The 26,763-nt window shown below is 43.4% G+C and overlaps 1 protein-coding gene and 1 non-coding gene across 2 annotated transcripts in view; one reads left to right on the top strand and one right to left on the bottom strand.

Annotated features, from left to right (window-relative positions):
• Positions 1–26,763, top strand: part of LOC114619740 (aldehyde oxidase 3) — an 81,773-nt gene that overhangs the window by 17,655 nt on the left and 37,355 nt on the right. Inside the window, exons 8-20 of the mRNA XM_028765649.1 lie at positions 1,368–1,448; positions 4,446–4,590; positions 5,303–5,395; positions 8,863–9,014; positions 9,680–9,773; positions 12,980–13,089; positions 14,756–14,940; positions 15,223–15,385; positions 15,682–15,774; positions 19,684–19,853; positions 20,421–20,535; positions 20,958–21,080; positions 24,590–24,686. Coding sequence (XP_028621482.1) covers positions 1,368–1,448; positions 4,446–4,590; positions 5,303–5,395; positions 8,863–9,014; positions 9,680–9,773; positions 12,980–13,089; positions 14,756–14,940; positions 15,223–15,385; positions 15,682–15,774; positions 19,684–19,853; positions 20,421–20,535; positions 20,958–21,080; positions 24,590–24,686 — 1,621 coding nt within the window. The remainder of the gene's footprint in view (positions 1–1,367; positions 1,449–4,445; positions 4,591–5,302; positions 5,396–8,862; positions 9,015–9,679; positions 9,774–12,979; positions 13,090–14,755; positions 14,941–15,222; positions 15,386–15,681; positions 15,775–19,683; positions 19,854–20,420; positions 20,536–20,957; positions 21,081–24,589; positions 24,687–26,763) is intronic.
• LOC114619925 lies at positions 17,133–17,258 on the bottom strand. The gene has a single exon (XR_003711248.1). It is a non-coding gene; the product is annotated as a small nucleolar RNA SNORA17 (small nucleolar RNA).

Raw genomic sequence — 26,763 nt, forward strand, 5'->3', positions numbered from 1 at the left:
AGAGAGAGAGAGAGAGAGAGAGAGAGAGAGAGAGAGAGAGAGAGAGAATGAAACAAAGAGAGAGAAAGGGAAAGAAAGGAGAAAGAAAATTATAGCCAGGTGTGGTGTCATCTGACTTTAACCTAGCAGAGGCAGATGTATCCCTGAGTTCAAGGCCAGCCTGGTCACAGAGTGAGTTCAGGGACAGTCAGGGCTATGTAGAAAGACCCTGTCTGGGGGTGGGGGGAGCAAGAGAGCAAGCGAGAGAGCTATTAATCCTTGTATCCACAAACTACATTGTGGGGGGCTTAGTAGAGAAACCATGAAAATAGCCACTCCATGATTGACATGGGGGTTATTGTGAGCTAGAGAGAAAAAAAAAAAAAAGATCCAGAGGCACCTGGGATAGTCCAGAGCAGAGAGAAAAAGCAGCAGATTGGCCACAGCCAGGGCTAAGGAAGGGAGAACGCAGGGGCGGGCACGGGGGGTTGGGGGGGAGGCAGGGCAGGGCGGGGAAGCCTGCGGTTATAGAGTACAGATCTGAGGTGAACAGGGTCAGGATGAAGCTTTGGACAGGGACTTGTGAATAGGGACTGTAGGGACCTGGAGGCCAGTGGGCTTTGACATGCAACCTGCAGGTATGTCAATGGAAAGCTTATGTCCCTTCTGCCAAAGGCAAGGGAAATGACTCCTTTCACAGATTCCCGAGGAATGCTGGCTTTTATCTACTCTCCAGAAATCTTTCTTCAGTCTGGTTGGAGCTGGGCCAAGACTGTCATTTCTGGACATATGCACTTCCTGAGACCTATCCTTGGGGACACTGGCTTAGTTAGCAGGGACATTCTACTATGGATCTTAGTAGCTTTGGGGACAGTGGAACTTAGTGTACTACTTAATACATTATACAGTTTAACCCAGTAGTCAACAGGATGTTGGGTCAGACACAAAGGTGGGCAAAAAATGACTATTACCAGGAAGACGAAGAGCCTGACATAATTTTCCTCTGGCTCTGCAAAAATTCCAACTCTGAACAATCACAAAGTTCTGATCAGTCAGCCTGGCTCCAGGGCTGGACACACTGCAGCCTCCTAAGAGCTCCCTGATCCCTTCTGCTACTCTACCCAAGTCCCTGCTCCCTTCCCTGGTTGTCTTTCGCCTCTCCTCCTGTCTGCAGCTCTCTGCAGCCCTCTCCTGTCCTCTTCTTTCTCTGCTCTCTCTGTCCTTCCCTCCTCTCCACTCCCTTCCCCGCCCTCTCTTGTCACTTCCCTAGGTCCCAGTCCCCAGTCCAGGCTTCTCAAACAGGAAGTAGACATTCAATACTTGGCTAAGAACCATAATGCTTTACCAGACTTTGCCACAAAGACTAAAACATGTTTTATCTTCTTTAGATCTGCACCAAGTTGTATGAAAAAGAAGAATTCCAACCCTTGGATCCAACTCAGGAGCTTATATTTCCACCTGAACTGATGGTTTGTTCTCCTTCTGGTTCATTTGATTTTATGATGCTAGTGAGAGGAGACGCGCCTACCAGCTGTCCTCAGTTGGGCCTCTGCCTTTATCTGCTCCTCTGGGTCACTTTGTTTGTTTTATGTACACGTCCTCCAGAGCACGTGTTTATTTTGGGCTTTGCCCATGGAAGGGCTCATCTTGTCCCTGATAGTTCTCATGGTCTAGATCCAGGGCACATATGTTCTAGAGCTCATTCCCCATGAGGATCCATAGAAAATTCAGGATAAGACTAGGAGCAGGCAAGAGCAGGTCCGAGCTGGCTGTCTCAGTAGCCAACCACTCCATCTGACAAAAAGCACTGAGACAGCCCGTTTACACTGTTTCAAACCATCCCTCTAGGCATCCCTTGGACTCTTATATTTGTTTTCAAAGCTTGTGTTAGCAGAGCCCCAACTATCATGCCCAAAGCAAGCTAAAACACAAGATGCAGAAAGTACAAACTGCTTGTTCCTGAGGGCAGCTTCCAGCTTGGACAGTGTCCCCCATGGGATGTTCTCCTGCAGTAGTGCGCATGCCTCTTTGCTGCCTCAGTTTTAAGCCTAGGCACCGTCACTCTGCACAGGTTTTCATGGCTTTTTTATTTTTTTATTTTTGTTTTTGTTTGGGTTGGTTTCAGAGCCACTCATGTCTTTAAAAATTGCTGACAACTCAAAGAGACCTTGTTATGTAGGTCATAACTATTGATGAATATCCTGTGTGAAATTAAAATGGAAAATATTTTAATTAGTCATTCATTTTTTATAAGTAACTGGAGAAAAAATTTAAATAATGATTTATTTATTTTTATGTATATGGATATTTTGCCTAAATGTGTGAATGTACACCACATGTGTGCAGTACACAGGGAGGCCAGAAGATGGCATCAGGTCTTCTAGAACTGAAATTTTGGATGATTGTTAGCTGTTGTGGGGTGTGGGTGCTGGGAACCAAACCCAGCAGTAAGTGATCTTAACCACTGAGCCATCCTTCCAGCGCCAAGAGTAAACCTTTTCGGATAAATAAAACATTGCTCTTGAAAAGCATTCTTTCTTCCTCAAAGGAATGTCAGCAACAATGGAGTGACATTGTTCTGGGTTTTGTATATCTCTTTAACTCTGGATTAAGAGAAAGTAATTAGGTTTGCACACGACTTCAGACTGCAGACAGTTGTGAGAACACACACCATGGAGCTTTGTAACACTCCACCACATACCCCAGAGACAATGTGTAGGAAGAAGGCAAATTGTAATCATTGTACTTCATTATAAAATAGTTTTGACTTTGGAACCCTTAAAACGTGTTCTGGGTGGACTTCCCGAAGTGCTTGGACAGTACCTTAAGAAGGGCTGGCTTCACCTGATGAAAGCATATGAAACATCTAGCAATCAGAGTTTCCCACATTCCCAGGGCCTTCTCCATCGTTCTTCTCCCCACTCAACACATAAACACATAGTTTAATGCAACATTTACAGTGATAAAGAGTATTTCATTTAACCAACCCGCCTTTAGTGACAGCTTGTTTCCAGCAGCCTTTTGCCAGGATTTCAGTGTGACAAAATTATTCAGTGAGATGATCTATGAAGACACAAATTACACCAAAAGATCTGCCCTGAGGATGCTCCCACAAAGAACAAGAATGTTTTCATAAAATATCTTTGCAAGGATATCATCAAAGTTCACTTGAAACAAATTAAACAATTCGATTCCTGTAAAACCATTCCTGAGAAACGGTTGCCTTGTTTAATATTAACTGGAAGAAACTGTTGAAACCTGGCTTCTTCCAAGTGCCACAACCTCAGTTTCAGAGGATTCCAGGCAAGAAGCCTGGAGCCCTGGGGTTCACATCTGCACCCTGTTAACCACCTGTGTCACCTTGGCTAGGTCACATCTCTGACTTGGCTCTCATTCTATTCTTTTCTTCGGTAAAACTCAATGAGAAGTTACAGTGTTTGTTCATTCTTTCCCTCACACTATAAAATAATGCCAAATGTGATTAGACTTACTAGGATGGGATCAACTTTAGACAGAAAATATGAACATATCAAATGACTCCTGTATCGAATCGAAACAGCGGGCACAGAAAGCCCACTAGAGACAAGAAGGGAAGAAAAATAAAATTAAAAGTCTGCTTGACTGAGCGTGAAATTATCCTCATGAATATTTATTTCACACTCACTCATGTTAATGTGTTGCTACCTATCACAGCCATTTGTTTTAGAGAAATTGATGGGAGGAAAAATCTAAGGAAATTCTGCCCATTAACAACTGAGAAACCCCCACCAGTAAGCTCTCAGTCTGCTTAGGAAACACATCAGAGTAAGGTTGCTGGCTTTAACCAGCTTGACAGTCTTTGTTTTTACTGGGTTAATGTTTGGGGCAGGGGGATTTTTTTTTTCTATTCAGCAAGACAGCCACCTTACCCCATATTTTAGTGACCACTGAGGTCAAATGACACTCATATATCACCCTTAATTTTCACACACATCAAAGCAGACATAGAGAGGGTCCAAGTTTTCCTAAATTGATCTGGGTACTTAGTAGCCAAACTGGGATTAGAACCTGGGTCTTCTATCTCGTGGTACATTCCTTATGCTTCGCTGCATGGTAACATCACGTAGTCCTCAGTCCACACATCCTTAATTCTCTGTTGATATTCTATCATCATTGGTAGTTCAAGTCTACGGTCATGGGAATTAAGACCCATGGTTGGGAATTAAGGGTTGACGTAAGATCCTTCAGCCCTTGTCTTTGCATGTGAGAGTCTTGTTTACAAGTTAAGACTTCACAAAAATCTACTTCATTTTTTAAGCTGTAAGAGAAGAAAAATATTCAACAGAATTAATCTAATTATGAATTAAGACTTATATTCTTTCTTTGTTCTGTTATCCATGGCTCCTGCCTGTCCAGTAGTGAGCTGTGATGAAGTCTATGCATGGTTTCTCACTGAAATCACCACTGTCTGAATTTAAATATTGCAGAGGATGGCAGAGGATTCCCAAAACACAGTTCTGACTTTCCGTGGGGAAAGGACTACCTGGATTGCCCCAGGAACCCTAAATGACCTCCTGGAACTGAAAACAGAGTATCCCAGCGCTCCACTCGTGATCGGCAACACCTGTCTCGGTGGGTAATCACCCATCTATGTCCTGCATTGGTGCCCAGACTGCTGAAGGAGGAGACAGCTGTAGCACTGGCTCACAAAGCAGATTCACTGGCTACAAGGTGTCTTTCTTTGGCCTGGCTAATAGCCAGCTTGTTGCACGTCTGCCTTCCCTGGTCCACACTGTACTTTGGCCTTTCATCCCAATTATAGCATATGACTAGATTTGGAGTGTAGGGAGTAAGGTTTTCATTTCCTTCCTGGCACCAATAAATAGTAAAACAGACCTTTTTCTTAATGAGAAAGTCCCAGCCTGAGTAAGGACCACCAAGAAGGGAAACAGGCTTCCCTCCTCATGATTTCATTTCAGTGAGTTCTAGGTACTGGTCTTACTTGCAAAATGAAATCTAGCTGGTGTATTCCTCCCCCTCCCCTTCCCCCTCCCCCTCCCTCTCCCTCCCCCTTCCCTCTCTCCTCTCTCCTCCTCTTCTTCCTCCTCCTCTTCCTTCTCCTCCTCCCCCTTACCCTCCCTCTTCCCACTATCTTTGGTGGACCCTGAGGTATCATCCATGACAGGCAAGTGCTCTGGTACTGAGCTGCATCCTCAGCCCCCTGCACCTTTTCAAGTTTTGATTTAGAGGCTTGCTGAGTTGCCTGCCTCCTGTGCCACCAGGATTACAGGCCTGGCCACCAGACTCAGCATACCTGTATTATGATAATTCTTCTCTCTTTTAGGGCTTGATATGAAGTTCAAAGATGTTTCTTATCCCATTATCATCTCTCCTGCAAGGATCTTAGAATTATTTGTGGTGACTAATACAAAGGAAGGTATGTTCTCATTTACTCTAACAAGGTCCATATGCTGCAAAGGGCTGGAAAAAAAAAAAGCAAAAGTTGTGACACTAAGGAAATCACAGGAAGTCATGCTCTGCATTCTGATGCTGAACTGTGACTGACCCTTTGTAAAGAACATGTCCTAAATTTAGAAAATCCTGAAAAAGTTTGCATATCCTGTCTTGAGGTTCAACTTTTTCTGCAGAGAAACCAATCTCGAACAATATTTATTGATTTGCTCAGACCTGCTATATCTAAGGTCCCCGCTCCTTGAAGAGTACCTTCCCTGTTATCTTCACTCTGGCAGCTGAGAAAATGGCTATCCTAATCTCTGTTGGGTAGCACACAGCATTCTCACAGACAGACGCCCTCAGTTCTTTTTCCATGGCCACAGAACCAATTTCAGTGAACACCCACAGTCCTCCAACAAGGAGAAGCTCTATGTTCCTCCTGCACAATATAGTACTCAATTCTTTAGGTAAATGTCTAGTCCTTGAAAAGTACAAGGAGAGTAAAACCATTTCCAAAGATTCGGTTTTCAACTCATTTTCAAGTTATCGGGTTTCTCCCATGAGCCAGGCACAGAGCTGTGAGCTAGCCTATAAGGTCTCCAAAGAAAGACAGGGTTTCTTCCCTCAGCGTTAATCACACAAGCAGCAAACGTGAGAGGAAGTCGTCAGATGATGTAATGCCTGTGCCATTAGTCAGTCATATTTTATCTTCAGCAGAATCTTCTTCCACAGCTCGGAAATGCCTTCAGAATGGTGCTATTTTAGGATTATGACACTTTCAGTGCTTTTTAAACTTTAATTAAAAAGAATCTGGGCTTTTTTTTAAGGAGAGAAGAATACAAAGGTAAATAAGAATTTAAGTGCTACCACTTGTTAGTGTAAAGCCAGATACAAAATTAGAAGCATCAGATTGAGAGTTGTATGTGTTCTTCTCAACACCTTGTGCATTTTCTATTAACAAATACATTTAATGAAGGGAAGAGTTTTTTTATGTTGCTTTTTGAGCCAGACTTGATAGCTCATATCTGTTATCTCAGCAACTGGGAGACTGGAATCGGAGGGTTTCTATGAATTTGAGGCCAGCCTAGGCTACTATATAGTCAATTCCAGGACAGCCTGATCTATAATATAGAACCTCTCTCTCCCTCTCTCTCTCTCTCTCTCTCTCTCTCTCTCTCTCTCTCTCTCTCTCTGTGTGTGTGTGTGTGTGTGTGTGCATGCATGTGTGTATGTGTCTCTCTCTTACACACACACACACACTTGCTTATCATCTTATAGAAGCAGCTAGTGCAGAAGAGCATGTGCTGTGCTAGGGGAACCCCTACCTGATCGACACAGTCCTGGCAAACCTCGTCTTGGGGTTACTTGGAACCTGGGGATGATACACACATGCACACACTAGGTTTGTCAGTTTTGCTGTCCTCACCTTGGTTTCAGTGCAGCTGAGTCACATCACAGCCCTGTGTCTGAGCACTCAAGTCAGTCAGTCTTCACCTTGCCAATGAATGGATTCTCATGTAGTAAGCCTTCTTTCAACAACCACTGGGTTGTAAATAGATCCCTGATCTGTAATTTCAGGTGGCCTGGATCTCTATTTATTCAATGATAAAGCACAGCCAGAGGAAGGCAGGTCAAATAAGTTGATGGCCTGAGTTCACAGTGTGGGATGAAAAGCCATGGGGGGTAGAGAGACAGACAAGTAAACAGATCTTCTTTCTCTAGATGAATCTTTGGACTTGTGAGCTAGGCTGTTTATTCTAAGTTAACTGATTGGACAAACAAAACAAAACCTTACCAAAGGGAATTCTGCCCGAAGATGAATCATCTGCCACACCCGTTAACACCAACTGAAGCAGCCCTTCCTTTCTCGAGGGAGGCAAGCAAGCCTTGTTAGGCAAGAGCTTGCTTACAGCTGATTCTTCTCTCCACAGTCCTTTTGCTTAACCTGACAAAAATTAAATCACGAGCTCCCTCTGCTGAGTGTACATTGATAAATCAAAACCTAAAACATTGGGTTCCTGGAAATGTAAGCAGTTATAAATTATAATTTTCTCTATTGGAAGTCTGTGACAGGGTGTAACGTACAAAGCAGAGACATACTAGCTGAACATTTCTGGATTCCTGACGAGATTTTCTAAGCATGGCTGCTGGTAGGGTAGTGCTTTACAAGGACCAGAAGCATCACCAGGAGATACTTGCAAATACCTCTTCCACATCTTCTTAGCACTTAGTGTAGCTGAAATCACACTGTTTAATATTTGTCTAGCTTGCTCTTTCCCTACTGAATGCTGACTTAGGAGATCTTGTCTATACTCTTTACCCTAGGATGATGAGCACAGTAGGTGCTCAGAAATAGTTCCATAGTGGATGAGGCAGGTCAAAATTTATTCAGTGTCTTTTAGGATAATGATTCAACTAGACAATAATAGAATACTAATCACACAAAGACACATGCAGCTTTCCTAGTAAATAATAAATGAGAAAGGCAAGGCTGGGGAGACGGCTCAGTGGTCGAAATACTTGTGGTCCACCCAAGCCTGAGGACCAGAGTTTGGATTTCCAGAAACATGAGTAAGTGTATAAATGGCCTGCCTTTAATTCTAACTTTATAAGGTAGCAACAAAGGATCTCTAGAGCAAGCCAGTTATCAGGACTATCCATATCAGCAAGCTCTGGGTTTAACTGAGAGACTCTGCCTCAATAAATAAGGAGGAAAACTGATAGTAAACATTCCTAAAATCTTATGTGTGCATACATATGACAGCACAGATGCAAACACAAACACACACACAAATGAAAGGAAAAAAATAAATGTGAGGGCACATGTTGACAAGAAAATGGAATCCAAGTTCAACTTTTAAATGGGAAGGGTTTGAAATGAACCAAGGAAGCAAGTGTTGTGCAAGTCATCAGAGATACAGTGGTCTGAAGCAGGTCTTCACACTGCCGCACTACTTATCATCAGCTGCTGAGGGGAGATGTCACACAAACTGCGTGGAAGATCACAGCTATGACCAGGGCTGTACAAGAGAGGCATGTGATGTTAGGGGGTGGGTAACAGGGCAGCCTGACGAAACTACAACCAGGAAGATTGAGAGCAGGTCGGTGGTGGCAATGGATGGAGAAGGTGGGAGCTGCGTGTATAAAACACCAGAGCCAGAAAACAGTGCCTGATGCTGGGCCAGAGAATCAGGACAGAAGGGAGCAGACAGCCACTCAGCCCTCACTGAGGGAGTGAGCATTGGCTGTCCTGGTGTGTTCGGTTACCTTTCAGGGATCATGTATTATTTTTCCTCTCTTTTCTACTTCATATTTATAAGGTGGTCTAACGAGCATGTGGAATCTTTCTGAGTGGGGAAGGCAGCATCGTAATCAACTCTTGATGTCTTTCCTCACTTTCTCCCTCCCTTCCCGGCTTACAGAATATTAACAAAGCTCTCTCACTCACAGGGCTGACACTGGGTGCTGGCCTCAGCCTGACCCAGGTGAAGAACATCCTGTCTGATGTGGTCTCCAGGATCCCCAAGGAGAAGACACAGATATACTGTGCTCTCCTGAAGCATCTGAGGACCCTGGCTGGGCAGCAGATCAGGAATGTGGCTGTAGGTTCTTCGAACTGTCCTCTGGGTGGGGACTCTTTAAGGAGGAAAGATAGCACTGATCACTATTTCTGTTTCTGGCTGTATCCATTTGTGTTCTCCACATGGCTGAATGAGAGCTTACTCACTTCTAGATCCCTGTGGAGTAACCCACTTAAATGATCAGGTTGGTGCGCAGGGATGACATTTTCCTAATTCATCAACATGACTTGGATACTCCAAAGAGCCTCACCAACTTCATCACCGCAAACACACCTTACCTGCTTCTCTGACCCCACACTCATAGCCCCACCCTCCCACCAATACTTATAGGCGATCTGTGTGGCTTCATTTAACCATTCTTTTGTCTGCTGTCATGCAAGCTTCACATGCATAACTGAGGCATAACACCCTCTTCCATAAATCACAACTTGAGCTCCTTCCTAATAGAAGTGGTCTTCACTGTGTTCCTACTTTTTTTGGGGGGGTTGTTGTTGTTGTTTTGATTTGTTGCAAATAATTAAAAGGATAAGTCATTGCTGTAAACATTTCAGATTTTGCATGAAAACCTGGAGCCATGCTTGCATGTTTTATTCTAATTGCTGAATTATCCCGAAAAGAAACACTAGGCTCAGTGTACTTCAACACTCACAACAAAAGCCTCAGATGCTTATTAATCTTTCTTTTAGTCCTTAGGTGGTCATATTATCAGTAGACTGCCGACCTCTGACCTTAACCCTATTTTGGGTGTAGGCAATTGCATCCTTAATGTTGCTTCAACAGGTGAGTTACTGAGTTCCCTTCTAAGTACAGGTGACAGTTTCCCAGACACTAGGCATACAGACATGGGGTGATGGGAGCTCACTGTTTATACCATTTGACCCAGTGTTGATGTTTTATTTTGTTGTGGAAAGACCTAGAAGCAGACACATCAGGAAGATAGTAAGCAAATGGCATACTTCAAGAGATTGAGAATTGTCAATAAACCCATCGCCACTTGATTTACTCTTTTATCTGGTTGTGTTAGGTATTTACATGAATTGCCAACCTGATAAGACCTATAATCAGTAAAAGACAACTCTTTAGGAAGATCTGTAAGGGATTATCTAGACTAGGTCTGCAGCTGGGCATGCCTGTGAGTGATTCTTGGTCAGGTTAATTGGGATGGAATGACCCATGCAAGTGGAGAGCTACACCATTCCTTGGGCTTGGGGTCTATACTGCAGAAGGAGGAAACTAGCTGAGCAGGTAAGAGTTGCTCTATGTTGACTGACTATAGATACAATGGGAGCAGCAGTTCCAGCTCACACCATCTTGCTTCCCCATTATGACGGACTGGATCTTTCAACTGTGAGCCAAAATAACCCCTTTCTCCCCAAAGATGTTTTGTGTAGACACTTTGTCACAGACAGAGAATGTTACCAAGACACAGATCTTCATCCAAAGCAGCTGGCTCACATTACAGAGGCTGAAATGGTACACCGCAGAGTTTATTCTCATGGTGGCTCTGCCTATTCTCTAACTGGTGGTGATTCACCTCGTCTGTGCTTATATATTTCGGTTCTAAAGCTGTAGTGGTATATTTCCCCTGCTACATTTTACAATAAACTTGGTAATTTGGGAGGAGCTAATGTGGGAGGAGTAAGGAGAGGAAGAGGAGAAGGAGGAGGTGAAGCTAGAAGAGAGGGAGAGACATGTAGGAGCCATGGAGAACCATGCATAGCTCCAGGATGGTCGGGTAATGATTTATATCTCAAGGTTAGATATTGGGAAACAACTCTAATTGTGTGGGCAAATTATTAATTGAGCATTTATAAATATATAAAGCCTTTGGATAATAATTAGGCTTTAGAGTCTCATTTCTACCAGGTACCATGTGGATGGAGGGTATCGTCTGGGACTCACCCAAGCATTGTGAAGACAGCGTCGTAGATTGGCAGAGCCATCTCCCACACTGGCATCTCGTGGGTGCCAAGGCTGCTCTTGGCCTCAGGCCTTGTCTAGTCAAGAACATGGCAGCCCCATAAGAACAAGCCAGATTGGGCCATGCCATTTTAAATATTAACATCAACATAAAGCAATCATTTACTTCCTTTAAAGCTAAACTTTACTTTTATTTTTTAAACTCTCATGTACCACAAACACAGAACACTTTAGACTCCAGATATGGGCAGGGATCACACAGCAAGCAGTTCCTCAGCAAACTTTAACTGAAGTTGGCTCGATTCTGACTCTATATCGTAGAGCATCACATGCCACATGCCAAGGAGTCAGATCACAAGTGTCCCTACTTCAGACTCCAACTACTAATTGGGTCTCTGGAACTCCTGACCAAAGTCAGGGTCACGGGTCTACCCTTTCTATTATTTTACTACATTAGCTCCCCAAAACCCAGACAAGCACTTGACTGTGTTTGTTCATTTGCTATAGGGGATGTCGCAAAGGTCACTGGTGAGCAGCAGGCGAAACACAGGGCAAAGCTTATGGGGAAAGATTTAATGCTTCTCAGTCCTCTCCAAGCTTACCACCCTCCGCTCAGCTCCATAGGTCCCGTCATCGGTACCCAGCCCTTAGAATCTCATGGTAGATGTGGTTGAGGGTGCCACTGACGTTTGCTAAAGTATCAATCCTCTGATCACATGGTTGGTTACCTTGGCAACCAGTTCCCATCCTGAGGCCATTCAAGTGCCCACTAAGAGTCACTTCATTAATGAAAATGATGCTTCCTTCATACAAGAAACCCCAGGGAATTTAGAAACTGTGTCAAATACCTTTACCTCTCAGGAAATTACACAGGTTTAAGAGGGCCGAATCAGCAAACAGAATCAAAAACTAAAGCAAGACAGACTCCTTGTAGCTCTCCTGTTCACAAGGGCTCTAGAGCTTAATGTCAGAAACGAGGGCAGAAGTCAAATATGTGTTTCTTACTAGTTCACAATATTGCAGGTTCTGTGTGTGTGCATGTGTGCATGCATGTGTCTGTGCGTGTGTGTGTGTGTGTGTGTGGCGTGTGTGTTGGACTCACACTCAGGGCTTTGAGTGTGCTAAGCAAGCACTCTATTATTGAGTTGGACCACCAAACCCCTCATGGATCCTGTTATGGAAAATTCTATAGCAGAATCCACAGGAGAGGGTGATGTCAAGGGCTACTAGACAAAGGCCTGACCTTGTCAAATAAACTTATTTGAAAGGGAAGTTCCAGCAGGACAGGACAGGGAAGTGGTCCCTGTGTTGTAAGAGAAAGGACAATGAAAATTCTTCCTGGTTAACAACTGACATAAGAAAAAAATCAGTCTATTTTCACTTGACTTTTGGTCATAAAGTGTAATCATTAATTTGACCCAACATCCTTTCCATCAGTCTGGCTCCTGAACGGCTGTTACCTCTGAGCACAGAGCATACCCACCTTCAGAGGACAAAGATTCATCCTCATCCAGGCTCAGCAAGAAGACCTCCCCAAAGAGTTCTCAAAGTGTCACAAGGAAATAAATATGTCACCTTCCCTAGGTGGCTTTCTCTAAAAGCATAATGTTTATTTCTGGATTTGGGTTTGAAATAATTGCATGAGTTTATGGCTGATTCATCTGTTGACAGTCATGGCTGCTATCATCCAACATCTTCATAAGTAATATCCTGATGTGTATCACAGCCCTCCAGACCCTTGAGGTCCTTGTCCCCTGTACACTCCACACACATCATCTGGCACTGTGACCACACACACACACACACACACACACACACACACACTGATTCAGGTTGTTCTGCTTCGTAAGTCATACACAGTAAGAGTCTCCCACACACTGGATGCTACTACAGTGAGAAGGCTGTCTCTCCCAGATGAGTCAGGTCAGGGGAAGTCAGGACATCACAGGTAGCTATTTGCCCATTTATTTTCCATTTTGGAACTTGTTTTTTAGAAGAACACCACTGGATTCAAAAGAAGAGTAGCAATGGTCTAAGCCTTTGATAAAATGTTTTTCCCTTCACAGAAGGAACACAGCAAATTCCTCTGAATGATCATTTTCTTGCTGGAGTTCCAGATGCAAGCCTGAAGCCAGAGCAAGTGCTCATCTCAGTTTTCGTGCCCCTCACCAGGAAGGTATGAGGTCACAAGGTCTATAATAGTCACTGGCATCTCTCTTTTTATCTTGAATTAGCTTTGGCATAGAGAAACACAGAATTTGTCACAAGTACCTTATGCATGCAAAGGTATAAATAATATCAAATTAAATGTAGCCAGGTCCTTCAACAATATCTTGCAGCATCAGGATGGTGTCCTATCTCCTCACACTTCTTCAGCAGCGTTATGGCTCAGGACACTTGAATCCATAAGCAGCTCAGTAGAAAGGGCCAATTCCCCTAATGCATAGGTGAGGAGATTGCACTCCGAGGAAGTTTTATCATCTCAACCAATGATCACAGTGAAAGCTTGGGGGAACCAGAACCCCAAGCCACCGCCAACCCCAGAAGAGCTAAGTAGAATAAAGAAACATTTTAAATGTCATTTGGGCCTTACTATATCATATTAATGTTTTCTTTAAATTAACGATAATTGCAGAGACGTGCATGAGGCACCAGTGGCCTCTGGTTATACAAAGATGCTCTTAGCATATCAGGCTTTCCTGTGCCATTGAGGAAGAAGTACAGCTTTGACTTACTTTTAGTTCAATAACAATATCAAGTGTTACTATTGTAGCTCACGTTTTGTTTCTGAGATCAGTTTAACCAAGACATGAGACCCAATCATTACTGCCACCAGACTCATTGCTGATGCTTGTCTGCAGTGCCAATCATTCACTAACATTTACTGAGGAGCTTCTAAACAGATGGCATGCCGAGGACAGGCTCATAGTCACTTTGATTCCCTCAAAACATGAATAGATAACTTCTGTCTGCCGGAGCTTACAGGTTACAGTTTTAGCTCAAGGTCAGTGATGGACAGAATACATTAAACAATGAAACTGAAGATTTGCTGGTTTTGATTGATCAGAAGATCCCAACATGCAGAACCTTGTAGGTTAACATCAAAGATGCTACGACTTCAAAACAAGTTCTGCCAAATTGAGAAGAGAAACGTTCTAACCATGGAGCCTATTCCAGAGTTCATGTGTTTAGTGAGAGTATCTGAAGCAAGAAGGGTGACTCTGAAGTTAAAAAACACATCCCATACTACATTGCCCATGTGATGTGCCTGTCACCCCACAAAGGTCAACCTAAATCAATTCATAAAGATAGAATCAGATAAACCTAATTTAGGGGATAGTCCACAATCTGTGATTCCACAAATCAGTGTCATGAAAGAACAAAGCAGGAAACTCTTGTAGAGCAAAGGAAGTAAGAGAGCTGTGAAGATACCACCTTCATGGGTAAGGCACACATGAGGTTAGGAGCACGAGGCCGGGTCGGGGGAGTCCTACTTGCATGCATGCAGGAATGTGAATATGGACTGTGTGTTAGCTTTGTATCGTTGTATCGTTAGGTTTGCTGTTAATAATGCCATTGACCTAGAGCTATGGGGAAAGAACTTGTATTTGAGGAGTTACATATGGAAATATTTAGACACAAAGCATCACGTTGTCAATGATTCATTTCAACTTAGACCGAGTGGAGGGGCATGTCTAAAGCTTAAGGGGGGAATACATGATTCATCACTGGTGAAGCCACGAAGCTAAGTGAAGGATATATATTTATTTATGGTTCTGTTCTTACGACTGTTAAAGGTTTGAGACATTTCCAAGTAAATAGTCATTCTTCTCATTTTCCAGTGGGAGTTTGTATCAGCCTTCAGACAGGCCCCTCGTCAGCAAAATGCATTTGCAACAGTGAATGCTGGAATGAGAGTCGTCTTCAAAGAGGACACAAGCACTATAACAGACCTGAGCATCTTGTACGGAGGGATCGGTGAGACTGTAGTCAGCGCAAACAAGTCCTGCCAGCAGCTGATTGGAAGGTGACTTACAAAGTTTTACTCTTACTCTGTAAGTCTCTCGTCAGCGGAAACTGACCTGATTGGCAACGGGAAGGAGTAGTGCCTTCTGTCTATGGAGTATAGTGCTTAAGTAAGCACAAGAAAAAGGCATCTACGATGACATCGGTGGGTGTCGTGATATTCCTTGTGTGGGAAAATAAACTTGAGCAACCTCTGCTTATGGTTGACATTTATTTTGGTAAGTATTGGATGCTTGTTTGGCCCTGCCCACACTGAGCTGGTTGCATCCCCTCCTGTGCTTAGGCATTGGGATGAAGAGATGCTGGATGACGCGGGCAAGATGATTCGTGAAGAAGTCTCCCTCCTGACAGCAGCCCCTGGAGGAATGGTGGAATACCGAAAGACTCTTGCCATCAGTTTCCTCTTCAAGTTTTACTTAGACGTGTTGAAGCAGTTAAAGATGAGGGTAAAGTTGTGTTTGTCTGTAGGATGCTCTGGGGAAGAAAGTGTGTTCTAGATGCTTCTCCAGCTTCTGGGAAGGTTAAGGGAGCACCATGTGCTGACCTCACCATAGTTCTGCTTGCAAGCTACATTTCTGAGGCCCATACTCAGCGAAATCCAAAGCTCTCAAGTTCACTCAAGATTTCCCAAAACAATAAAAATAAGTCAGTAGAGATGCTACAGCAACATTTAAAATCCTTTGTCAATGCAGTCTTCACAGGAAGTACTTTCCATGAAACAAACTACATGTCTTCATTCCAGGACCCCCGTAGATACCCTGACATCTCACAGAAACTCCTACACATTCTGGAAGACTTTCCTTTGACCATGCCTCAAGGGACACAGTCATTTAAGGTGAGTCCATTTTCTGAATGAATACAACAGCTTAAAGAGGTTGCAACCATCTTTTGACCTGGCTTTATTCTGAATTTCAAGTTGCTACTATGTTTTGTTGTTGTTTACTTTTTATTGGTTCTTTGTGAATTTCACATGCACCCCTAATCCCACTCAACTTCCCCTTCCCTCATACCTGCTCTCCGCCCTTGCAACTGCCCTGTTGGGGAAGCGTCTTTTGTTCACACTTCATTGCAGTAAGTCATTTGTCTGGTTTGAGGCCTCGGGGTACTGCTACTTTACCAAAACTGGAACCTTACTGGGACTCCTCTGGGATATCCCGTTGTTGTCCCATGTCATGGAGATCCGGTAACTTTGGATTTGTAGGACTGGTCCTTTCATGGACTCCAGTCAGTGGGGTAGGTGTTGGGATGGGACAATTCAAAGCCCTGGATCTAGGTCTGAGATCCAAGCTGGCCAGTCCGCTGGCTTTCCCACTCTCAAGCTCTCATACCATTGGGACTGACTAACCAGCAACCACTGAAACCAGGACCAGCTCTACCCTACTGCCCAGGCAAGGTGCAGGGGCCCACTCTCCCAAGTGTTGCCTCTGGTGAATGACAGGATCAGTTCTCCATCTCTCAAGACCCCTGGGCCAGCTTTCCTGTAGGTGGTGAGGAGTGAGGGAGGAAAAGGATATCTCTTCCTCATCCACACCACGGCACTAGAGGTGAGTAGTAGAGTCAGATCTCCCAGGCTTATATTCTTGGGGCCGGCTCACTCACAACTCTCACAATGTGTGGGCTGCTAGGGACAGGGTCAGCTCTCCTGCTCTCAAGCCCCCAAGGTGCGCTCTCCCATGGTACCGAGGTAAGGAACGGGGCCAGTTCTGCACAGCACTCAGAAATTAACATGTTCTTAGTTAGCAGCCCATACCAGGGACAGCCGCCTAGCCTTTGGTGTTAACAGAACCCTATGTCTGAACCCATGGGCCCAGACATGCCCCCTGGTGGCAGCACAGGCTAGGACCCCACCATGGTTCCAGGTGACATCTCCTCACATCAGGCTGTTCCTACCACACTCGAGTCTCCAGTTCTGCCTCTCTTCATTGTGCCCACATCCTTCTGTTTCTCTTTCTCTTCCATTTCTCCACTACTTACTTGCTCCTCTTAGTGGTGCCCGGGGTCTCTGAGTGTCTGGAGTCATCTCAGGAGTGCTATTCCCTGCTCGTGGAATATGGAACCAGGCAGGGGTCATCTTGGGCATGGTCTGCTCACCTGTTAGGCCTGCACAGCACAGGGCTGGTGGTCGTCTAAAGTTAACTCTTTGTTGGGCCCCCTTGGAGCCAAACTGTTGATGCTCTCAGGCTTTTCTTGGGGAATGTTAGGCTACTAACCCTTCAGATGTTCTCTGGTCAGAACACTGAGAGTAGACAGAAGCTCTCTCCTCTCTGCCACCTACTGACGCATACGTGACACAGCATGGGCTCAGCTTTTAAGAAAGGTTCAGCTGTGCAATGGTTTTCATAAGCAATAGTCAGTTAGAAAATGCAGTACAATGATAGGTCCTACTAACGATAGCAAACAAAAAACTAAATTCCTAGAAATGAAACGAGGGAAAAATATACAGTGCATATGTAAAATAAACTTTTAAATTATGGATAAACATTCAAAAAAGCATATTTACGTAAAAAGAAATGTAATGCACAGCTAGGAACACATAGTATATAAAAATAACAATTTCTCCTAAATAATGTATATATCAAATATATTCCCAATCAGTATTCTGACAAGAGTTTTGGAGATTTTGATTTTAAGGTTTATCTAGAAATATGAAAATAGACATTTATAAAAACAAACAGTAGTGAGTATTGTGCCCAACCCTACTCAGCACAGAGAGGGAGTCTATAGCGCCAATAGTTAAGTATGCAGGCATTATATGATTAAACATGATTATTATAGGGTTCAGAAATAAATTTAAAAGAACGATAAAGCAGCACCAAGTCCAGAAACAGACCAGGAAGTATGTCACCACAAAAAGTAAAAAGCACATTTCAAGTAAACAACAAAAAGAAGAGTTTAGGTAGAGATTTCTGTGCAAGTCATTTTAAAAGCAAAAAACAAAGGCGTGTTTCCCACCTTACAGTGAATGTAAATTCCAGATCTATTAATTTTTAAACATTAAAACTGCACCATGAAATCACTAGGTTAAGGTGTGTGCAGATTCTCTGAGTCTGAGCCCTCCAGACACAACCTGAAACCCAGATAGAAAAAAAGCCTGAAAGATCCAGCTACATAAAAGAGAATGTGTGAACGATAAGAAACAGTCAAAGCAAAACCTTACGGATTAATAGACACAAAGAATTGGCAGATCACTGGGGGAGAAAATGAACTTACAACATTAAAATGTACAAAGCTTTGCACAGAATTTTTAAAATGTGTTTTAAAGCAACAGCGAGATAAAGTTTCAGTCTATCGGATAGGAGTAATTTACATTTTGATAGTGCCCAGGTCTCATTGGACTTGAAGTATTTTTGTGCAAACACGGTATCTGTTTAATAAAGTTACTGAAACAGAACAACCTATTTGTATAATTGGGGGAGGGTTCCAGGATTCCCCCAGCAGGAGGCAGCAGAGACCTTCTGCGTTGTGTGTATTCATTTCACGTCCACGTTTTAGGAGGCTGTGTGTGTGTGTGTGTGTGTGTGTGTGTGTGTGTGTGTGGTTTCTGAGACAACAGTTAAGCTGAGTTATCACTTCTTGTCGTCTTCTCAGTGGTGGTGAGTGTTCAGGCAGCTGCTGCCTGGATCTTACCTGGAGAGCCTTCTCACCCAGTTCCACGTTACTCTGCGGAGGAGACATGAACTAACATCTATCTGTTCACCCTCCCCTCGGGCACCACTGACAGGACAAAGGAATGAGCCCATCCAAGTCCAGCTTGATCAAATGATGAATGCATTGGATTAATTTACAGGGGCATAGATAAGGGATTACTCACAGGACTTCAGGTAGCCCCTAAACAACTATATGCCCAAAGCTCCCACCCTCCTGACCTCGCTAGTCACTCACATGAACTCAGACTCCTGTTTCTATCAGCAAAGGCCTGCTTACCTCTGCCCTCTGCTCCCATTAAAGAAGTCTGCCCTGGGCCCAGCTCAGCGGGCTCCATGGTGGATGTCTCTGTACTTAGCTAACACACATTAGTTTGCAGGGAATGTGATAGCTTTTTAGCCCTTGCTATGATAAAGCACCTGAGATAAATCAGCTTAAAAAGAGGATAGGTTTATTTGGCTCGTGGTTTCAGGAGTTTGCACTAAGGTGGTTGGCTCCAGTTTGGGGAGGCAGTGATGAGGCAGCACCTCCTGGAGGATAACGTGTTGTACAGCCAGCTTGCCTACTTTACGGCAGCCAGGAAGTAAATGTGAAGGGAAGAAAGAGCCACAGTCCTGATATTTTCTTCAAGGGTGTGGCTCCTAGTCACCTAACTACTTTCTGCTGGGCTCTACCACTTCTCAGTGTCGCCTCAGGCTGGTCACCAGGCCTTCATCACATGAGCCTTTGGGGGAACAATTCAGACCCACATTATAGGCGGAAGCATAATAAAACTATATACCTGTGTCTTCCTATCAACTACAAAGCTGCCTTTAGAAGTCTTGATGTACCCTTCTCTGGGCAGACACGGGCTGTCACCAAATCTATCTTTGTTCAAGTCAAGTCTCAACTTGTATCATCTTTAGCACACGTGAGTACCTTCTCGGTTTCACACAGATAAGCAACAGGAATGAAGACAAACCCAGTGTAAGTCAAACTAGGCTACTTTAGAAAGCTTGCTTCAAGAGAATGGAAAAGATGCCCACTGACTCATGATCCTCCTGACCCATGAATAGTCTTGCTTAATCATTTTGCTCTGTTCTCTGCTCTCTTAACACAGGATGTAGACTCCCAACAGCCTCTGCAAGACCCAATCGGGCGTCCCATCATGCATCAGTCTGGCATTAAACACGCCACAGGGGAGGCAGTGTTTTGCGATGATATGTCCGTGTTGGCAGGGGAACTCTTCTTGGCAGTGGTAACCAGCAGCAAGCCACATGCTAAAATCATGTAAGCTATGATAGCCAAGTTAGGTGGCTTGGAATACCCAGCAGGTACCTAGGGACATGGTTGCCTCTTAGCAATTAATCCTACCCAACATACTGAAAACATAATCTGAGTATGTATCTTGAAAATACAAGATGATAGAAAAACTGTGGGCTTGGGAGTGTAGCCGAGGATGCCCTGCTGAATGAGCAGCTTTCCTTGGAAGAACTAGACGCTGTTATCTAAGAATTTAATGGGGCAAGAACACCTTTCCTGCCTCATTCGACCCCCAAAGCTGTGATTCTCTGACTTTTATGAATGTCTACCTTCAGAGGAGCTCAAGCTTCACAAACTGTGAGCACCTGAGCACTGGCCTAGGTAGCACAGACTCACCCTAAAAGGTGAGGATAGTCTGTGCCCAGGGGGACCAGTGTCCTCCACCTCCTGCAACGTCTGCCTCGTGTTAGTACTCCCACACTGTGGACTTGCTGATATTCATGTGGCTCACAGGATGGTTCTCAGAGTTCCCTTCCTCACATGGATGAGGTCCTTGCCACTGGGTGACAAACTGTGTTTCTGTTTCTTTCCTAGCTCCCTTGATGCCTCTGAGGCCTTGGCATCACCTGGCGTGGTTGATGTGATAACAGCTCAAGATGTGCCTGGTGACAATGGCAGAGAAGAGGAAAGCCTGTATGCACAGGATGAGGTAGTGTGATGATAGTGTCTCAGGCTCTCATGGCAATGGATGCCAGAGTTTTATATTCCTATACACATATGAATGTATATATGCACATATATATATACATACCTGTGTGTGTACATGTATACATGTGTATATGTATACACATATACTTTCTAATGACCTGTACTGTTTTGTAACTGACTTGAGGCAGAGAGAACAACCTAAGCTGGCTCACTTCTCTTTCTTTTAAGATAAAGACACTGAGGCTCACGGGCTTTGGTAACTTATCCGAGGGACATTGCTGGTGGTGGCTGAGGCAGTGTTCACACCAGCTCATGCTCTGTGGTACCCTCCCCCACCATGCCAAGTCCTTCTTCCTCCCTGGTTGACAAGGACCTGGCAGCTCCGACTTTCATTCCCTCTGTGTGTCCTCTGCTTCTTCTCAGGTAACCTGCGTGGGTCAGATTGTTTGTGCTGTGGCTGCCGACTCTTATGCTCATGCCAAGCAAGCTGCGAAAAAAGTGAAGATTGTCTATCAAGACTTGGAGCCCATGATTGTGACAGTTCAGGTAAGTTCTGATCTGCTCAGTCTTTGCTCCACTTGGCAGTGAGTTAGCAACAGTTGTTAGGTGTCTCGAGATGCAGTACTTGTGAAATTTCTTAGTCCTGTGGCAGTTGTCACATATTTGGTTATAACTATACAGAACAATGGGGGGCATTGTTTGTTTGGTTGGTTGGTTTTTTGTTTTTCTGGAAGTTTTCAGCTGCCTTACTCTTTCTATTAAGTACTTCTGGCTGGAAATGTGTCTTCCCTCCTGTGACCACTGGCTCTAAGAACACCTGAAACAAAATTGTCTGGTTTTAAATCTTAGAAAGTTCACCATTTGCCTCTTAGGTGGATTTGAAAATTTGGAATAATTTTTTTTTTTTTTACCGTCTGCCCTGGGTTCCAGCTACCCTGGCCCTGTGCCATCTTTTTAAGCTTTCTGTTGCCTTCCATGGGATTGGCCTACTCCCCACTGAGTGTGGAGAGGATTCTTTTTCCCTAGGATTTTCTTTGCTTTTTTTCTAAAGTCCTGGGTAAACTGCAGCAATTCCTTGTATTTTGCAGCAGGCCCACTAGAGAAGGAAGCAGCTCCATTCCCCAGCAGAGGGACAGTGACAGGAGTCGGCCACATTGTTAGCCAGACCAGACAGCCCACTGAGCACTCTATTCATTACTAAGGACCCAGGAAGACTTGTCCACAGATTCATACAGGAAGCTCAAATGTAGTAATTTTTTTTTATCTCAAATCGGACTTTTCTTAACTGCCTTTGATCATTCAGTTCTTAGATAAAAGACATAAAACATTTATATTTGTACTAAGTCTTTAAGCACTAGATCTGAGCAGATGTCTACCCTCTAAACTATTTTGCCTTCTTCCCTGTCAATAACCCCAAAATATAATTTGTCATATTCTGCCTGGGCCACTCTTACTCCAACTGGCCAGCCCTCATGGTCATGTTTTCATGATTCACCTGCTCATGGCATCTTCTCCTCTTTCTACTTCCTCTCTCCCTTCTCTCATGGTCCTGCTTCAGACTCCAAGCCAGGGAACTGAAACCCCACCTGCCTCTCTTCTACCCAGTTATAGACTGTAGGCATCTTTGTTCAACCAATAGTTTTAAGTTATGGAGGAAGGTCACATAGCATCACTGGGCATACGTACAGATTCTCTCTACAGTGGCTTGCCCTGGAGGATTGTATGGTATACCTGTAATATGTTTTTATACGATAATATGTTAAAAATTGTTTCATAAAAAATTGTTTCATTTTACTAAAGACACTAATTGTCAGTCTTAATAGGAATTCCCATAATGGACATAATTTCTAATAAATGTGTAATTACAGAATCAGCCTTTTCAAAAGTTAAAATAGTTGCCCACTGAAATCCTAAATATGTGTCTATAGTATGGTGCACGCATTTCAATATACCAAACTCTGTAAAAAGAAACACATGCATTTGCCAAATTTCATTTCCTTGGGTACTTTTAAGGTTACTCCCTATAGGTAATGGAGTTTGGTTATTTAAAGAACAAATAGAATATGTCTTTACAATCTAAGGAGATTATTGTTAAGTGATAGAAAATTTCTTTTTTAAACCTTTGCTGTTAACCCATTTTTTAAAATGAAATTCTGGAGCCTCTAGCATACCTCCTATCAATAGCTGATCAATTTCATCATTACCTTGTGCTAGAGGGCCTGGTAGACCTGTACGAAATTGGATATGTATTATATACAATGGATGATTTCTATTTCTGATCACTTGTTGTAATTGAATAAACAGTGAAGTCTATTTGAAATCACCCTAAATTCAGCAATTTCTATATACAAAACAACTCTTTCTGTATATTTAGAGTCAGTTACTATATTAAGAGATTCTTGAAAATCTAATAACACCATAAGAATAACATATAACTCTGATTTTTTAACTGAATTATAAGGCCTCTCAACCACCTTATGTTTTCTGACTTATTTCCTGCCTTTCCTGATTTATTTGCATATAGTCAAGTACACTTGAGGTCAAGTGCTAAGGAAAAATAAGGATGACCAGATTAACCTTACCACATGGTCCATTGCATCAGAATAGACCAAGATAAGGAGGATTAAGTAATAGTGAAGAGGTCAAGAGTAAAATCCAAGCAGCAGGGGAAGAAAGCACAGGTGGACGCCTTCACAATCTTCCTGACATGACTCAACTTCTAACTTCCGTAAGAGAAAAGATTGATTAATTAGTGATTACCTCAACATGAAGAAAACCATGCTAGGAATGGAAGATAGTCAACGGCTGGAAAAACTCTGCAAGCCACAGCATAGGAAACAAACATATTCCCTAACTATATAAAGATTTCCTAGCAATAAATAAAAAGAGGAAGTAGGAACACTGAACAAAGGATACAAATAGACCTACTGAAAGAAGAAATTGCAAATGCCAGTGCATGAACAGGAGCAATTTACGAGGTAGAATGAACTGCCATTGTCAACAAAATCACATGCCCAGGTCTTGTCTGTATAATGGGACTGAGTCTTGATTCATGGTACTGTGGTAGAGTGCTTGCCTGGCATGCAGGAGGCTCCGAATTCAACCTTGTTGAACACACACACACACACACACACACACACACACACACAGAGGAAATCTGTGGAATTGTGTGCACTTTTTAAATGAGCACATTCTTTATTCATGGCTGCGGAAAGATCTCTAAATTGAACTGATGAATGAAGGCAAAAGTGATCGTAACGAGGAGGGTAAGAATAGAGGCCTGTGTGTATTTGCATATATCTAGAATACATGAAAAAATAACAGTAGTGTTCACCTTTGAGGTGTGCACCCATGCATACCCACACTTCAACAGCCTGTGGAAGTGCCGTGATATCACTCCGAAAACACTGGGATGTGTTGGTTAATTTTAAAAAAGTTTTTAATAAAAGTTTTGAAAAGAAAATAGTAAACCATTCACAAAATAATGAAGAATACAAGCAGGTGAGATTTTGAGAGGCATTTGGGTAAGTTAAGAAACAGGGTTTGTCTGTGTGATTCTAACTACTGAAAGCATTCATATGTGCATATGATCCAGCGTACATACACACATACATTACATATAAACATATATACAACATATACATATATACACACATGTATACATATCAGTTCATCAATACATCTAGCTATGACTGGAGGGTGAACACTAAAGCTCATGGGAGGGTGTTTAGGCTAATCTAGCATTAAGCTTCCATAATGTGTTTCTTCCAAAGATTAAAGGACACAGGTGTTCTCATTCAGGGAAAACTGACATACAGAGTTACACAAGGAACTCAGTTACACCATGATCATGTCTTCCAAGATGCACCAGCTGAGAAGATAGGATCTAAAGTGTCCCCATATTCACTGAGGCATTACGAAGTCATGTTTAAAACATGTGCTATCCTAGGGGATTTGGAAATTGATGGTTATCATTATGTATGGGTTTCGGCATGCAGGATGTACAAGTGTCCAAACTGAGCAACAATAATCCCTTTCATTTGTCACCTTCCCAGGATGCTCTGCAATATGAATCATTCATTGGACCTGAAAAAAAACTAGAACAAGGAAATGTCCAGTTAGCGTTTCAGTGTGCTGATCAAATCCTCGAAGGTAAATTCTTCTGGTGTCGGGAGTAGTTGAAGGAAGGGATTGAGATGGGGGGTCTCACTATGTAGCTCTACCTTGCCTCAAACTTGCTATGGTGACCAGGCTGGCCTTGAACTCAGAGATCTGCCTGCTTCTGACTCTTGAGTGCTGGGATTAAAGGTGTGCACTACCACACCCAGCCCTTCAAGTCCCTTCCTTTCTATCATGGGAGGTTTTTTTTTTAATATATATTGATCCTGTGGCTTCTTTATAAGTTGAAGTGAAGCTTGGTGGTGTATCCCAGCATTCTGGATGCTGAGGCAGAAAGAACATGAGTTTGACAGCAGCCTGGGCTGGGGCTTAGCAAGAGCTCTCCCAAAAGCTACCAGCAGGAGGATACAGCTCAGTGACACTGCTTGCCTGGCACACCCAAGGCCTGAATGAACTTAATGAATCTTAACTCTGCTCATGAACTGAACCCAGAATATAAGACTCTGAGAAGATTGGGAAATATATGAAAACGTTTGATTTGGGGGTGGGGATGGTGGTGGTTGTGCTTTACAGGATGGTGGTGGTTGTGCTTTACAGGGATGGTGGTGGTTGTGCTTTACAGACAATGAAAAGCATTTTTATTTTGAATAGAAGACTGGCAGTATCTCAGCTGCCATGTAGAGCACCTGTCAGGAGAATCTGGATCAAAATGGGAAGAAAGAGTCAATCAGAGGTCAGATCAAAGGTCCTTACAATGTCCCCAGTGAGACATAACTGAGACAATAAGGCAGGAGAATTTAAGTGAGAATGTAGGCACTGACTATGTGTGGCCAGCAAGGAAGACTCGGGATGTGCTGTCCAGGGGCACGTGATACTATTAGCAACGCGGCAGACATCTTTGTGGGCAGGCGGATGCAGGATTCGAGAAGCCAGAAAGACCTGATGGGTACTGACCAGGAAAACGAGGCGGAATTCACTAGCAGTTAAGAATTCAGATGCTTGGCTAACTCAGACAGATTCAGACACCCACAATCAAACAGTGAATGGAGCTTGGGGACTCATATGGAAGAATAGGAGGAAGGATTGTGGGCCCCAAAGGTGATAGGGACTCCATAAGACCGACAGAGTCAACTAACCTGGAACATTGCAGCTATCAGAGTCTGAACCACCAACCAAAGAACATACACGGGCTGGACCTAGTCCTCCCCGCACATATGTAGATGTGCAGCTTGACCTTCATGTGGGTCCCGAACAGCTGGGGTTGTTCCAAAAGCTTTTGCCTGTACTTGGGATATGTTGTTCTAGCCAGGCTACCTTGTCTGGCCTCAGTGGGAGAGGAAGCACTTAGCTTAGCAGATACTTGAAGTGCCAGGGTGGAGGGGGAAACCCAAGGATCTCCCACCTGCTCAGAGGAGAAGGGGAGGAGAGATGGGGAAGGATTGTTGAGGGGGTGACTGGGAGGAAGACAGTGAGTGGGATACAAAGTAGATAAGTAAAAATAGTAAAATTAAATTTAAAAAAGAATTCAAATGCTTAGAAAAGAGTCGAGCTGGAGACCAGTTTTAAGAGAATCCATAAAAGTCAGTCTAATCCCTAAAGGATCAAGAAAGATCTAAAAATCTACTTAAAAATCCATATTCAACCTGATTCCACAGGCAGTTGGCATGACCACCAAGCAAAAAACCCAAAACCTGATGTTAGAGACAAAAGCTTCAGACAGATTAAAGTTAAGAGTTTAATTGAGTGAAAGATGACTCTCAGATTAGGCACCTGAGGAGCTAAGAGTGTGCTGCTCTCACAGCGTGGACAGGAGGATTCAGACAGAAAGTGAAGTGAGGTGCAGAAACTGCTCAGTTGGCGGCCTGGGAGAGGCTGCAGCTCAGTCACTGGATTAATAGCTGAGACAGGCTTGATATAAAAAACAGCTCCTGGTTAGGCTTTGAGTTCACTTTAGTTCACTTACATAACTAATTATGGTGAAGTTCTTTATTGCAAGTACGGAGGTGTTCTGGGGCCAGATTAATTTTAACATACAGTATTACAATAAAACATAGTCATCAAACACATGACACAAGATGTGGAAAGCAAATGGGGACAGGGAGAGAGGGAG

This window comes from Grammomys surdaster, unplaced genomic scaffold (assembly GCF_004785775.1).
Source record: "Grammomys surdaster isolate TR1022 unplaced genomic scaffold, NIH_TR_1.0 165, whole genome shotgun sequence".
Classification (NCBI taxonomy): domain Eukaryota; kingdom Metazoa; phylum Chordata; class Mammalia; order Rodentia; family Muridae; genus Grammomys; species Grammomys surdaster.